Source organism: Erpetoichthys calabaricus, chromosome 2 (assembly GCF_900747795.2).
Source record: "Erpetoichthys calabaricus chromosome 2, fErpCal1.3, whole genome shotgun sequence".
In the NCBI taxonomy this organism is placed as follows: domain Eukaryota; kingdom Metazoa; phylum Chordata; class Cladistia; order Polypteriformes; family Polypteridae; genus Erpetoichthys; species Erpetoichthys calabaricus.
This window is the reverse complement of record NC_041395.2, coordinates 107,536,371-107,553,200: the sequence shown is the minus strand read 5'-3', so window position 1 is coordinate 107,553,200 and position 16,830 is coordinate 107,536,371. Positions and strand designations below refer to the sequence as shown.

Genomic DNA, 16,830 nt, shown 5'->3' with positions numbered 1-16,830 from the left:
GACATGCCTTATGGAAACAGTAGTATTTCAGCAGTGACATTAAGTTTATTGGATTAAAAGAAAATATACAATATGCATCATAACAAAATTAGACAGGTGTATAAATTTGGGCACCCCAACAGAGATATTACACCAATACTTAGTTGAGCATCCTTTTGCAAATGTAACAGCCTCTAGATGCATCCTATAGCCTTTGATGAGTGTCTGGATTCTGGATGGGAGGTATTTTTGACCATTCTTCCATACAAAATCTCTCCAGTTCAGTCAAATTTGATGGCTGCCGAGCATGGACAGTCTGCTTCAAATCATCCCATAGATTTTCGATGATATTCAAGTCATGGGACTGTGACGGCCATTCCAGAACATTGTACTTCTCCCTCTGCATTAATGCCTTTGTAGATTTCGAACTGTGTTTTGGGTCATTGTCTTGTTGGAATTTCCAACCCCTGCGTAACTTCAATTTTGTGACTGATGCTTGAACATTATCCTGAAGAATTTGTTGATATTGGGTTGAATTCATCCGACCCTCGACTTTAACAAGGGCCCCAGTCCCTGAACTAGCCGCACAGCCCCACAGCATGACAGAACCTCCACCAAATTTGACAGTAGGTAGCAGGTGTTTTTCTTGGAATGCGGTGTTGTTCTTCCGCCATGCAAAGTACTTTTTGTTTTGACCAAATAAGTCAATTTTTGTCTCATCAATCCAAAGCACTTTGTTCCAAAATGAATCTGGCTTGTCTAAATGAGTATTTGCATACAACAAGCAACTCTGTTTGTAGCGTGAGTGCAGAAAGGGCTTCTTTCTCATCACCCTGCCATACAGATGTTCTTTGTGCAAATTGCACTGAATTGTAGAACGGTGTACACATACACCATCTGCATTAAGATGTTCTTGCAGGTCTTTGGAGGTGATCTGTTGGTTGTCTGTAACCATTCTCACAATCCTGCGCATATGCCGCTCCTGTATTTTTCTTGGCCTGCCAGACCTGGGTTTAACAAACTGTGCCTGTGGCCTTCCATTTCCTGATTACATTCCTTACAGTTGAAAACTGACAGTTTAAACCTCCGAGATAGCTTTTTATAGCCTTCCCCTAAACCATGATACTGAACAATCTTTGTTTTCAGATCTTTTGAGAGTTGCTTTGAGGATCCCATGCTGTCACTCTTCAGAGGAGAGTCAAAGGGAAGCACAACTTGCAATTGACCACCTTTGGCCAATGTTGCCCAGTTCAGGGCTATAGATGCTCTGCCTGTTGAAGTGCATGTCAAACCAGAAGAGACTTGTGACAGTCTAGCTGTACATTCTGCTTCATGGCACAAGTCTTGCTATCTAAAGTTTAAACAGATCTAAGCTTGAAAAGGCACAGAAAAGGAGCATACGCACTACAGAAAACGCTGAAGAGAAAATATCTATCAAGCGCCAAGCAATAGATATGCAGAAATGCTTTTTGAGAAAGACGAAAAGGAAGGTGTTCTGCATGAAGTGTCCACACACAGGTGACAAGCCTCTGTGAAGTTATGAGACAGATGGGCAATCCATTCTTGGTTGATTTCTCAGAATTAGTTACTCTTGATAGCCGTATCTGTACAGGTCAACTGGCAATTGACTCACTCCGCTGCCTGGAGGACACAGGTAAGAGACAATACCAAGACTTTGTTAAGCAGGTTCTTGATGAACGAACTCACTCAATTAATGATCCTATAAAAAGAAATTTGCTGGCACTCTTCAGTAACCCTAAACACAAGTCTACTCCAAAGCAGGGCAAGAAGATCAAAGAACTGAAGAACAATGCTGCACTGTTTGGGCAGCTTTACATTGCTATGCAAAACCGTGAAGGTGACTTGGGAGAGTTTTTTGCACATGAAATGCAGTCATTTCCTCCTTCCCTGTCAGACTTCAGTAAGCTTCACATGCCAGGTACCAAGTCTGATATGCTGCAGTGTCTTGAACAGCCTGATCAGTGTGAGGCACCTGTTTTATTCTGGATGGAGCTGCTATCATCCACTTCCTGCCCATTAACACTTCTTCTGTCATGCAAACTGATCAATGGAGAAACTGCCACTTACACAGGGTGCACTACTTCTGTACGTACAAAGAGTTGTATATCAGGCAGGAATATGGACGACAAGCTTACAAACTGACCAACTGATTCCTTCTCCATTGGGCTATGCAAGGATGACAGAATTAGGATCATGGGTGCCACAATGGACCACTCTCCCTGAAGTCTCCAGGGCCTGCAGTGAACTGATCAAATGTTCCTGTAAAGGCGATTGCACCAGATGCAAATGCAGTAATGCAAATCTGGACTGCTCACCACTGTGTAAATGCATGTGCAACAAATAGAACTAATCTGAAAACTATTTCATAGTGATGTAATAATTTGTGATTGACTTGGTGACTGTCAAAAACTGTTAAGTTTCAAGTTTCACGTATCTACGTCTGGTTTTTATAGTGCACAGATGGTAATTTTTGGGTCATTTTGACAACAATTTTCATTGCTATCGGTAAATCTGCAGTTTTGTGGTTTATTCAAGCAATTTTTTTGGGCTCCTGGCTAAAATTCTTTCATAGGTCCTAATGATTAGCCATGCAAAATTTGGTACTTTTATTCACTCTGTAACAGTAATCTCACTAAGCCACCACACTATATAGTAAATGAGTGAATAGGAGTAGCTGAGCTGTCCTAGTTTTTTTTTTTTTTTTTTTTCTTTTTTCGTATAATATTTGAGTTCATATGAATAGTAAACCATCTCTAACTAACATTGGGTAATTTGTGTTTTGGAGTATATCCGTAATTAGCTTGTTACATACTTTAGTCTGTTATTTTTTTATTTTGGCATAATATAGTACATGATGTGCTAAACTATAACACTTTTCCTTCAGAGTGTGATGATTAAAACATCTTTCTCTGTCTGCAAAATCATTCTTGTGTATTCCTGCTACCTCTACTCCCTCTGAGCGTATCTTCTCAGCAACTGGGAACACTGTCTCAAAGAAGAGAGCCAGCCTCACACCAGAGCATGTTGAAATGCTCATGTTCCTTCACTGCAATCAGGAATATATGAACTGAATCCTTTATAAACTGTACATTATTGTTTTATTTTATTTGAATTGAAGCTTTATTCAAACTTTTGGACTTTAAGACACACCAATGGCCATTTTTGGTTAAGTTAAATGCACTTTTTTTTGTTGAAAGACTATGTGCACTTTAGCTTATATTGTTTAATGTATTTCTTTTTTATTGTGATGGTCACACAAATATAAAACATCTGATTATTTTCAAATTCATATGTTTCACTGGTTGTTATTTTAATTTGATTGTTATTAATTTTAATCATGTTAATGCAGAGACATCAGTGTGACATTCACAGGTGGACAGATGTGAGCAGATGAGGTAAGACATGCACTGGAGCCTAGAACAGGATGTGCAACCACAGGTCACAGGCATCAAAATAGTCAGGCATGAAATAATCATGACTAATCAAAAAAAAAAAAATTGAACGATTAGTCAACTACCAAAATAATCATTAGTTGCAGCCCTACTTAAAAGTACTGGCAACATTTCTTATTTCAGTGTACCAGAATGAATGTTATTTTATTGATGTGGCTGAAGTTTCAACCCAACAAAACACCCCTGATCGAATGTTACTGTATCATGGTGCTCCATCCTAAAGCTCAACTAACAACTCATGTAAAAGTAATAATTAAAGTCAACGAAGGGAAAGACACTGACTAAACAGAGTACCACCAATAATTTAGAACACTGCATGTATTTCACAACATTATTTCTTTTCACCCGTTCTTTACTGTACAATACTAAAAAATATTCTATTCATTGCAAGGCCCACGTACAGTAAAACCTCAGGTTACGAACGTTTCCGAACACGTACAAATCGGGTTATGATCAAAAAGTTCACCAAACTTTTGCATCTGTTCACGACCACACACTCTGGTGGCAAACAAAAACACTGGCAGCCAGTTTCCCTTCCGGTTCGTACGCACCAATGATTGCCGCATGTGTTCAGTCTCTCCCTGTACATTGTTCTCGGTCAGATGTGTGTGCATTTGCTGTGAACTCTGTGCTCTATTTCATGCAATTAACTTTGGCCTCTAAGCAAGTGAAGAGTGGTAGTGTTGGTGAGAAGAAACGTTCGAAGAAAATTGAAATCCAATTAAAGAAATTATTAAAAAGTATGAGCGTGGCGTTCGTGTTACCGATCTTGCCGCCGAGTACAAGAAGTCAAAATCTACGATTTTGACTATTCTAAAGCAGAAAGATGCCATTAAAGCAGCTGATGTTGCAATAGGAGTTACAATGTTAACCAAGCAGAGGCCTCAAGTGCTAGAAGAGGTGGAAAAACAGTTGCTAGTGTGGTTGAACAAGAAGCAACTTGCAGGGGATAGCGTAAGTGAAAAATCCTTCTACGAGTGGCGAAGGTGAGGAATTTAAAGCCAGTAGAGGATGGTTTGAAAAGTTTGCAAGAGAAGTGGCATTCATAGTGTGGAAAGGCATAGAGAGGCTGCTAGTTCCAACGCTAAAGCTGTGGAAGAATTTGTGAAAAATTTCACAAAGTTCGTGGAGGATGAAGGCTACATCCTGCAACAAGTGTTCAACTGCAATGAGACCCGAAGAGGATGCCAAAGAGGACCTACATTACCCAGGAACAGAAGGCGGCTATGCCCGGCCATAAACCAATGAAGGAGAGGCTAACCGTTTTGCTGTGTGCCAATGCTAGTGGCAACGTAAAAATCAAGCCGCTAGCTGTTTACCAATTTGAGAACCCTCGTGCTTTCAAGTAGCACAATGTAAACAAGGCCAGACTGCCCGTGATGTGGAGGGCAAACACGAAAGGTTGGGTCACAAGGACCTTGTTTTTGGAATGGCTGCACAAGGCTTTTGCTCCCGCCGTAAAGCGATATCTTGAAGGGAATAATCTGCCTGAAAAAAGCCTTCTTCTGATGGACAATGCACCAGCACACCCTCCATATTTGCTTGACGATATGGTTGAGGAGTACGACTTTATTAAGGTCATGTTCGTCCGTCCTCCCCCAACACGACTCCTCTTCTGCAGCCCATGGACCAGCAGGTTATCTCAAATTTTAAGAAGCTGTACAGCAAAGGACTATTCGCCAGGTGTTTCAATGTGACAGAGGAGAAGTCCTTGACCGTGAAAGAGTTCTGGAAGAACCATTTTAATATTATTCATTGCATCAACCTCATCGACAAAGCCTGGGAAGACGTCACATACCGGACCTTGAACTAGGCCTAGAAGAAACTTTGGCCTGAATGCGTTCCTGAACAGGATTTAGAAAGATTTGAGCTTCCTGTTGTGGATGAGATTGTGTCCATCGGCAAGAGCATGGGTCTTGAAGTGGACAATGAGGACATCGAGGAGCTGGTCCTAGATCACAAGGAGGAGCTGACAACAGAGGAACTCGCTGAACTCCAGCAGGAGCAGCATAAGTTGCTCACCGAGGAGCAGTCCACAGGGGAAGAAGAGGAAAGGTCGGTTATAAAAAGTGATGCAATAAAAGCCATCATGGAAAAATGGAACGGGTGCCAGGATTTTTTTTGAGAAGAACCACCCTGACAAATCTGTTGCGAACAGAGTGATAAACATGATGAATGACGTCGTCTCGCATTTCTGAAAAATTTTAATGCACAGGAAAAGGCAAGTCACATTAGACCGCTATTTTGCGAAGTCTGATCCACCAGCTAAACAGCTAAAAACACCAGAAACCCAACCCAAGAAATCACAAGAGAGAAAACACCTGAAGGAGAACATCCCTCCATCATAGAGCCAGACTCTCCCTCAAAACTGTAACCTCCTCTCCACCCAGCTTCCTCCTCACTTCCTTCACGCCAGAACTCGACTCACGCAAGGTTAATTTTCTTGGTTGTTTATGGTTAGTTTTTGTATAAATTAAGGATTTTTCAAACTTTCATTATTTTCCCTGTGCTTAAAACTCATAAAAAAAAAAAGTGTTTACAGCGAGCGGTTCATAAGGCTGTAGTGCGAACTCTTGCAATGTTAGTTTTCTCTGTTGTTCGAGGTTTTTCACGGCGGTTTCGTAAGGGTGTAGCGCGAACAAGGTTTTTCACAGCAGTTCGTAAGGGTGTAGTGTGAACTCTTGCAATGTTAATTTTCTCTGTTGTTCAAGGTTTTCTCAGTGTTATTCAATGTTTTTATATTTAGTTTACTATTACACTCTGCATTCTATCGTACAATTAAGTTTTTGTGTGCTTAAAAATCTTAAAATATATTTACATACAGTTCGTACAGTCTGGAATGGATTAATTGTATTTACATACAATCTTATGGGGGAAATTACGCTCGGGTCGCGACCAAATTGGGTTGCGACTAGAGTTTTGGAACGAATTACGGTTGTGACCAGAGGTACCACTGTAATTGTCAATGCTGTATGTAATAAGTTAAAGTAAACCATGGCTCAATTTACAGATCAAAGTGTTACACTCAATTCTAATTGATGCTAACTTTTTTTTTTGTAACCAGAATGTGAAATTATATTTACAGCCGACGTTCATATTATTTCTACTAATTACTTATTTGAATTCAAAATACTATGATTTCCTGTAATTTTGCATTTTCCAATGACAACCAACGAAAACTAAGGTAAGTCAATAGGAAAAACAAGAATTGATTTACGACATGAAAGTTTTACTCCTGGGAAATTGAATGCATCATGTTCAAGAGTAAGGAGCTTCAATAAACTAATATTAACTCCTGGCAAAAAAAATAAATAAATACTGTGTACAGAATGGTATTCAGTTAGTTACATAGTACATCCGAATGACCAAGGCCCATTGTCATTGCCCACTGAATTTTCCCTGGTAAAACGGGTAACACAGCTAGTTCCAGTACAGGCTTCATTGCCCAGTGACACAAAAACACAGATTATGTAGGCTCCATAAATGGAATTGCAAACATCACCTTTGGGAAAAATTACTTTTGGAGAAGACACAAATTTCTCAATGAAAAGCAACTGTAATTCTGAAGTTGTGCTAGGTTTCCAGAAATTAAACACAAGCCTTCATATAATATACTGTAGCATCATATCAAAAAAAGATCAAAATACATTCTGCAAACAAAGATTGCTTGTCCCATATAAAATCAAATACTCCACATAAACTAATATTTCTGAGACATATTTTTGTCAGAAATGGCCAAAAAATACTGTGCATATAGCCAACTGCAATACAGTTCATAGATTTGGCCACTGCTCCTCCAGAAACTCGCAATCTGGGAATCTGTCTTGATATATTCCACATTGACTAAATGAGATTAATGTGATGGGGCATTGTTTTGTTGTAATATATTTTAAGGCAATTTATGAAATGAATAAACAATGACAATATTGCCAGACCACCTTGCACATTTAGGCATGTCCAATTAAATATAGCATATTGTTCAAATGTTATCGTACACATTTCTCTTGCAAACATCACACACATTTCCAATCCATAAAAACAAACTCATAAATATTTAAATCAATATGACAGTAGACTTTAATGCTTTAAGTAGAGAAATGAAACACAAAAGTAAACAAACCCTTGTATGTTTCCCAGGAGGAATGAGCCTGCTGTCCCGTACCTGAGCTGGTGAGGACACTGAGAGGACTGCTTGAGTTAGTCAGGGCATTTGTGCCACTTGGGGTGTTCTGAGTGGCACTAGCAGCAGCTGCCAAAGCAGCCAGATTCTGCAGCTGCATGGCATTTAACCCTGCAACATAGCAGAAACGTACAAAGCTTGTTAGTATCACAAGTCTGCAATCACATGGGAGATATGGCTTGGAAGTACTATCAGAAATATTTACTTTGGAATATAATTATTACACTTACTACTGTGTAAAGAACAGTGGAAAAAGTGTGAGGAACAGCGAGGATAGCCTGCTTAACTTTTAAAAGAATAAGGAAACAGTTGTATTATTACAAAGACAATATTATTACAGAGAGAAAAGAAAAAAATGTGCAATTGGTGTTGGTTTAAATCACTCTTCAAAAAGTCATACCACTGTTTTCCCCTTGGTGACTTGCTTTAATACTATTGCTCTACACCTGCAAATAAAATGTTCCATTTGTTACCCTTCATCAGTTTTAGGAAAAACATTGTACCTTAAATTTCATTGTTTTCGAGTATTCGAACGTTATTCACCAATGTCTTTTTTGAGTCATTTATGTATAAAATTTAATAGCTATTACAAAAGGTCAAAAAGCTGATTTAATTATCCAAATAATAATTTAAATGTTAATGTTTCAAATATTTGTATTTTTACTATAACTTATATTATTATACTATAACTATAACTACTATAACCCTAAAAAATGTAATATGTGGATTTTCAATTCAGGTCTATTCAAAAAGAATGTCCTTATTTTAAACAAGTTTAATTCTGGTAGTTTTAACTTACAAGTATGTGGTTTACATCAAGCAATAGGAAAAACTGTCACAAATTTGTCTGTTATGTGTGTGAAAAGTGTTTCTCTTTTCTGCAACCAGGTACTGCAATGAAGAAAAACTGTGATGTTAACACAGATTTTTTTTAATAACCTTGTATTACCAATATCATATGAGAAATCAATAAAAGACATTAACTAATAACTAGGTTATTTAATTTTTTCACAGTTTTTAATCTGAAGAGATTTCAAAATGATTAATAATTAGTTCAGACAAGATAGAGGGTTGATAGACTGAACCCACTGAGAAGTACCGGAGATTAAATGTCTCCAATATCATTATTTTTTTATTTTAATGTACCTTTTCCAAAGCTTTTATGTTGTGATGATGTAGAATGGTTAAGGAAATATTAAGAGAAAAGGTCAAAAACAAACACATATGTACAAGAGGGGATGGATGGATTTATATTCAAAGTCTCCAAATAAAGACTTCAGTTTCAAGAGAGTACTGACACTGACACACATTCAGCAGCACCAAGCCAGCTTTACCCAACAGCAACTAATGTTACCATATACTGTACATATACATTAATATCTTACTGTTTAAATCAGATGAACAAATGCATCGACACTATCATGTATTTAAGATATGAAACTTAATATTTAATCAATTTGCTTAAGGAACCTCTGCATACCATTTAGTTAACCATCTGGTTAAAGTGGGATAGACAAAACAAAATAAAAAAAAAAAAAAAAACAGGCAAATGGCAGGAGATTAAATATTGAGATGGGAAGCATGTATAGGGGCTGTAAAAAGCCAGCACAAGAAAATGTGTGCAAAACGTTAGACAGGGTAAGCAAGCTTTTTTCTGTTTCTAAGAAGACATTTCACTGCCACATTTAGTGAACATTAACATTAAATTATCAATAAAGAGATTAATTACCAGTATGTACAAGTAAAATGTGAAGCACGTGTTTATTTTTGGCTCAGCCAAAAAATATATGGGTGAGGAGGACAATTGTTTATTCTATTTTTCTTGCAAGTAGGCAAATAAAACAAAATATGTTCCCAGCTCTAAACAAGGTCATATTCATAAAGAAAGACATTGTGAAAACCATTGTCTTTGTTTACAGATTTTTAAACAAACTCAAACAACTCTATTGTTACTAAACAATTTGAATGAGCCCAAATCACTATAAACTGCGCAAGGCAATATCACTAAAAATACAAATGTAGTAATTTAGAAATTGGAGTAAGGGGACTGACAAATTAAATACAATATTGCTACAATACAGTAATCCCTCCTCCATCGCGGGGGTTGCATTCCAGAACCACCCGCGAAATAAGAAAATCCGCGAAGTAGAAACCATATGTTTATATGGTTATTTTATATTGTCATGCTTGGGGTCACAGATTTGCGCAGAAACACAGGAGGTTGTAGAGAGACAGGAACGTTATTCAAACACTGCAAACAAACATTTGTCTCTTTTTCAAAAGTTTAAACTGTGCTCCATGACAAGACAGAGATGACAGTTTCTGTCTCACAATTAAAAGAATGCAAACATATCTTCCTCTTCAAAGGAGTTGCGTGTCAGGAGCACAGAATGTCACATAGATAGAGAAAACAATCTCTAGCAAACAAATCAATAGGGCTGTTTGGCTTTTAAGTATGCGAAGCACCGCGGCACATAGCTGTTGAAGGGCGGCAGCTCACACCCCCTCCGTCAGGAGCAGGGAGAGAGAGAGAGAGAGAGAGAGAGAGAGAGAGAGAGAGAGAGAGACACAGAGTTTGTTTTTCAGTCAAAAATCAATACGTGCCCTTCGAGCTTTTAAGTATGCGAAGCACTGTGCAGCATGTCGTTTCAGGAAGCAGCTGCACAAAAGATAGCAACGTGAAGATAATCTTTCAGCATTTTTAGATGAGCGTCCGTATCGTCTAGGTGTGTGAACAGCCCCCCCTGCTCAATCCCCATACGTCAGGATCACAGATAGTCAACGCAAGAGAGAGAAAAAAGTAAGCAATCTAGCTTCTCAGCCATCTGCCAATAGTGTCCCTTGTATGAAATCAACTGGGCAAACCAACTGAGGAAGCATGTACCAGAAATTAAAAGACCCATTGTCCGCAGAAATCCGCGAACCAGCAAAAAATCTGCGATATATATTTAAATATGCTTACATATAAAATCCGCGATGGAGTGAAGCCGCGAAAGGCGAAGCGCGATATAGCGAGGGATCACTGTATATCTACATTCTTCTGCTTTGCTTGTATCCCTTAATTATATTTTGTGCCCCTCTCTGCATCACAACAGATTCATCCATCATACTCTATGGGTTAGTAGGACAGCAATCTAAACTGCATGAGAGGACAAGTCCCAGATTGGATGCCTCATCAGCTCATTCTTGGCCAGGGATTCATTATAAAAGAATGGGACTTCCCAAGAGACTAATGTGAAGAGCAATATTCAACTACAATGCTGCAAACTACCACAGAGGCCACTGGGAAGTGTAGTCTTTATATGAATGTCTGTTGTAAAGAGGTCTGACCCATAAGTTCTTCCTGGAGGCCTTAAATGCTCTGGGAGGTTGCCTTATATGGACCTTCTTAGGTAGATAAGCTTAGAGTTAGGAGCAGAGTAGAGGCAAAAGCTTGTCTTCTTTGTTCTCCTTACCTGACAGTCTGTTTAGGAAAAAGGCTGAAAGGTAGGAAGAAACACAATACACAATGAGCAGTTTTGGTCTCCAGGCTACAAAAAGGACATAGCAGCACTAGAAAATGTCCAGAGAACATAAACTAGGCTGATTCCAGGGCTACAGGGGTTGAATTATGAGGAAAGATTAAAAGAGCTGAGCCTATTAGCAAAAGCAGATTTTAAGCATTTTAAGCAAAAGAAGATTAAGTGGCATGACTGAAGTGTTTAAAATTATGAAGGGAATTAGTAGAGTGGATCTAGACTGTTATTTTAAAATGAGTTCATCAAGAACACGGGGACACAGTTGGACACTTGTTAAGAGTAAATTTCACACAAACATTAGGAAGTTTTTCTTTACACAAAGAACAAAAGACACATGGAATAAGCTACCAAGTAGTGTGGTAGACAGTAAGACTTTAGGGGACTTTCAAAACTCGACTTGATGTTTTTTTGGAAGAAATAAGTGGACAGGACTGGCGAGCTTTGCAGGGCTGAATGGCCTGTTCTCGTCTAGATTGTTCTAATGCTGTAGTTTTCTAGATAGTCAGATTATGTTTATGATTTCTCAAAAAGAACATAGTCTTTTACCCACATTTATGGTTTTGTTTTTCCATTTTACGTTCATTTACATGTATTTTTGAAAAACCAAAGTATCCTGGTCTGATATATACTGGTGTCTTTCTGGGTATGTGGTCTACTCCACACAAAAAGAAAATGAAATGATGCGACTTAAAATTACTGTTTTATTATAACTAGCCTGTTAAGTATTCACTGAAAAGTACATAAAAAAAACAATATTATTATGCCTGCTCATATACCTTTAAAACAGCAATACTAACTAACCAGTCATATGTAAAGTGTATTTTAGTAGGGCAAGTCCAATACATTTATAGACATTTTAACCTCTATTCTGAGGTGTCTCTGGCTGCATGCTCTGATTATTTACTATGACTGAGTTTGGACAGGCCGATCATTTACCCAATACATTGTTGAAGAGATGTAATACTATGAGTAGACACAACACTATCATTACTTAAGACAGTAAAATATACTATCACACAGAGCTATAGGGCTTTTCCTGCTGCTCTTGTTCTGTAAGTAATTAAGAAGTAGCACCTACTGCAAACACTGTGTACATACAATAACAATATAATATCTAGCTTTTATAATGCAGCTACCAACATAATGTCAACACTTTCAGGCTCTGGAAGCAGAAGTCTTCTTGTGTCAGCAGGTGGTTTAATGACATATAATAAAAAGCCAGAATGTCTTAATGTACATCTCTCTTTAACCTGATGCGGTGCAGAGCAAGAGGCCAAACTGAGAAGCTAAAGATACAAGAATAAGAAACCATAACGTATTTCAAAAGGTTAACATCCACCCAACAATTAAGTCATTCAAAATCGTTTTGCCAACAATACAAAATAAGGATCTCAGGAAAACAAACATCCTGCCAGCAACTCCTCAACCAACCAATGCTTTGCAGTATGTTAAAAATTCACTTGTATAACAGCTGCTGGCCTTTTGACATAATGTGTACAGGCTGCCACCAGAAATTTGCCCCATTCTTTTCATGCAATCTGCATTTCTGGCATATGTTATTTGGCATGTATAGACAAACATTAAGAGTTGCTAACACAAAGTTAACGCAATTACTGGACTTTACCTGACATTGGGTGAAGGCTGCTCAGTGCATTCAGGTTCCCAGAAGATGCAGTCTGTTGCAGGAGCTGTAAATAAAGCTAGACATTACACCAAAACAGAAACAGACAAGGTCAGGTGTGCTTTCACACTGGTGAGAATAAAAGACAGAGAAAGAAACATGACAATGTCTAAAGGTGAGTACTTGCGAGTAGCTGAGAGGGAGACAGTGGTCATGGGTGTTTCAACTTTCTGAAATGTACAGAGTTTGGAGTTGATGTTCTGTTCTGGGAAAACCCTGTGACACAGTTGTCAAGAGTTTCTATCTTGCTAAAGAACAGAGCATGAGTGTTACTGCGCCAATTAAACAAAAACACTGGCTTACAGTAGTTTAACTATTGCAGAAAAGATTTAATGGCGAGAGGTGAAAAAAGATGCACTTCAAAAACAAGTTGTACTAAATATATAGGCATCGAGGAATGGTATTTACTCATACAGTATATGTAGCTCCAAGTCGTCAGTGAAGATTACTGCATCTGCTACAATGTAAGCTTTAAAGAGTACAATACTTTCGTCCAACAAGGACCACACTCAACCAGCCACTGTCATACATGATAGGCAGAACATAGGCTAGATTTGACGCTCATAGGCCATACCAAACTATCTTCCTATTGCACACTATTTCTAATTGAACAAGTGGAAACGGAATTAAGGTGTACATCTGGAAAAACGATTTGTGTTTAATATTAAATAAAATGAAGGGATTTATTTAACCTATACTCTCGTTTCATCACAGTGCTGGGGTGAGGATGGACATGCAATTAACAATTTCATTTTACACGTGTTAGTACTATTCCTACTTTCTCATTATTATTTTAAAATTGCACCCAGTTGGTTTTTAAATTAATCTAAGTAAACCGTTTTGTTCAGCTTCTGACACTACATTCAGGTAAAGCAAAAACAGTGTGATAGTCTAACACTGACCTTGTCTACGTATAAGTAGGCATAAACCCACTGTAGACTTTGACTTGGTACCAAGATGTACTGCAATCCTATAATCTTTGATAACAGGTTAAGGCCCAGTAGGAAGTAAACAGCAGTGATGAGTGAATCCTGCAGAGTTTGCTTTGCAGCTTGGAAATGTTCATGAACTTTATCAAAGTAAAATGTTTTGAAGTCAGTGGGAAGGAGGAACTGAAATAGTTTTGAGTGGCATATTAATGGTGAAATTGAGTTTTGTTGTCCCTGAGAGCTAGAGAAGCATCTTCGAAGAATGCTGGACCAACTATTCTGACCAAAAATGTGATCTGAGCTGTGAAACGGCAGTGATAACCACTGTGCATTCGTGCTTCAAAGAACAAATGATGCAGACGTAATGATAACCACAACTAAAAAATAATAAATGGCCAAAAACTAGCAACAAGTAATAAATAAACACATCATTTCGCTCACAGAGTTCAATCTTGGGGTAAACATTAGACGTGTGATGAAGACTGGCTTGTTCCATTGATTGAAGTCACAGCATCAAGTGCAGCTGGAACATCTTTTTGTTTCTGATCTCTACTCAGATGCTTTGCACTTTTTTCTTCCATGAAGAAAATAGAAAGGCCTTGTAAACAATAATAAATCATTCAGTATTATTATTTCACATGTTTCTCAGGGAGGATGTCTTTAAGGCTTGTTTAGGATTGTAGCTCCATTACATGGGTAATTATGCATGTAAATTTGCCATACTGCACAGGGATCATTATTATAATAGATGGTGGAAGTACTCACAGTACTTTCATTATGGTCAGCTAATACATCACTCAAGTAGAATTACTGTCTTTTTAAATAAATGGATGCAGGGTGAAAGGATGAATTACTGATTGGGTCAAGACATCCATGCCTGAAACAGCTTGGCAATGATCTTGAGAGTAAGCATGCATGAAAGTTCTGCATATGGCTGCTACAGCTCTGTGATGTCACGCTAGCCTCGCAAAAGCCTCATAGGGCACTGGGGGGAAAAAACATTCATCTAAGACAACAGCAAAGAAAATTTACAGGAAAACGTTTGGTGAACAAAGTCACTAGTGAAAAACCATATTAGCCGTTAAAAAACACTTTAGCAAATTTCACTAATTTCAACACTAGTAACCAGATACATATTGAGATTGTATCTGGGTGCTACAGTGTATTTATTTTTTTCTTTTTAAGTGCGTTCACATATAAGCACATGAAGCACCTATTGCGATACCCATATTTGTCTTTCTGTCCACATAAACAACTCAGCACCCAGTGGACTAATTTTGTTGAGTTCTGGTACACTATTTTTGTTGAGAGGTCTCTAACAGCTTGCATGGTATAATGTTTGGAAATTCAAAATCTCCTACTGAAAAGCATTTGTGAATTTGCAAACTCATCTATCATAGAAAGAGAGAAAAAATCCACGCAACAGCAACTATGATTTACTTTACCGTATTAATTTTACCTTGATTACTTCAATGTATATATTTTGTATATATTCTTTTACTCGTAGGATCCCAAGTACAAGTCAGTCAAAACTCTGGTTGTGGGGCCACATGCAAACTGCACAAAAACAATCACCTATCTGTAAATGAATGGAAGAGGAAAGAAATTCTGAAAGTGCCTAACAATAAGCACAGAATGAACTAACACTATTTACGTTGAAGTGTAAACTACCTCAAGAATGCATTATCTGCGCATTATTATTGTAAAGAACAGACATTATGAACCTGCAGCTGCCATGTATTAGAACTAATTAATTTCATGAGAAAGGTGCAGCTCCCCTAAAGGATATAAGCATAGCACAGGTTTTGAAAGGAAACTGCAGTTTGGATACAGGCAGAAAGTATACACCCCATGGCTAAGATCAAGTATGGCACAGTGTTTGACAGTTTCTACAGTGAACAAAGGGATGAGTGCTGCAAATAGTTAACGACAGAGCAGAACTTCAGCTTGTGCAGTGCTTAAATAGTTGTTTAGTGGTATAAAATTTCACAAAGAGTTAAGGTTACGACCTGAAGAGCTACTTTTCCATCAGTGTATTTTGAGACTGAAATTAAAACCTTTAAGATAAGTGCCACCTTTGGTATTCAAGTTAAAACAACAAATCCGTTCCTTTTCAAGTTATTAGTTATTTAGATAGTTTTAATTGATGATTGCATTTAACTACCATTAATAGCTACATGGGGAACTTCTTTCAGGTGTTTTCATGGAGTAATATTGTTTGTGATTTTATGGTAGTATTGTTCATTTTCTTTTCTTTATGTAAATTCACTTTACCGCGAGTTACCCTTTAGTTTAACTGAGTGTTGTGGTATTACTGCTAAGACTGAGAAACAGGATATTGTATTTATTGCACTAAAAACTTGTTGGATGGTTAATGAGGTTATCATCCTTTCATGATCCCTTTTGTTATTGAAAACAAAAACTTAATTTAGTCACAGACCTTCCACAAGTATTAACAGCCCATCAATCAATGCCGTTTTCAAATCACTTGAACTGGAATGTTCTGTGTATGAAAGCACACTATAAGGTGTGCCAGTACTTATTGTTGTCTACTAAAACATGTAATTTCATTTTATTATTACTCTTGTTTTTGAAAATTATGCATTATTACACAAAGTTCGGAACACAAAAAAATGTGGTAACTGATTCTTTGATGAGGTAACTAAAATTGTGAAAATTCATATCGGTTAACTAAGCCTCTGAGCGCACCTGAATGTTACACCATGGGTACATTTTCAAAACTGTTTTTATCTATACCACCCAACAGCACAACACTCTGTTATTCTAAAAACTGCTTTTGCAAAAGTCTTGAGGAAAAATGACAGGCATATTATGCCCTGGTAAAATCATTCTTCACTTAATTGAACAAAGGAAATGTACTTACTGCTAAGTATTGGGGCCCCAGTGTATTTAGCCCAGCCAGGTTTCCCCACATGGAGGCAGCACTGAGTTGCTGCATTTGCTGCTGGAGCTGTTGTGCAATTCGCTTCTGTTCCTTATCCTTTTGTGTGTCAGCAAACTTCACAACAATTGGAGAAGAACAGCCCTGAAAATAAAAAAACATTGCACA

General features: G+C 37.8%; 1 protein-coding gene across 1 annotated transcript in view; it reads right to left on the bottom strand.

Moving 5' to 3' along the window:
* Positions 1 to 16,830, bottom strand: part of celf1 (cugbp, Elav-like family member 1) — a 58,285-nt gene that overhangs the window by 16,679 nt on the left and 24,776 nt on the right. Inside the window, 3 exon segments of the mRNA XM_051923538.1 lie at positions 7,573 to 7,743; positions 12,775 to 12,838; positions 16,645 to 16,806. Of these exon segments, the coding sequence (XP_051779498.1) occupies positions 7,573 to 7,743; positions 12,775 to 12,838; positions 16,645 to 16,806 (397 nt within the window).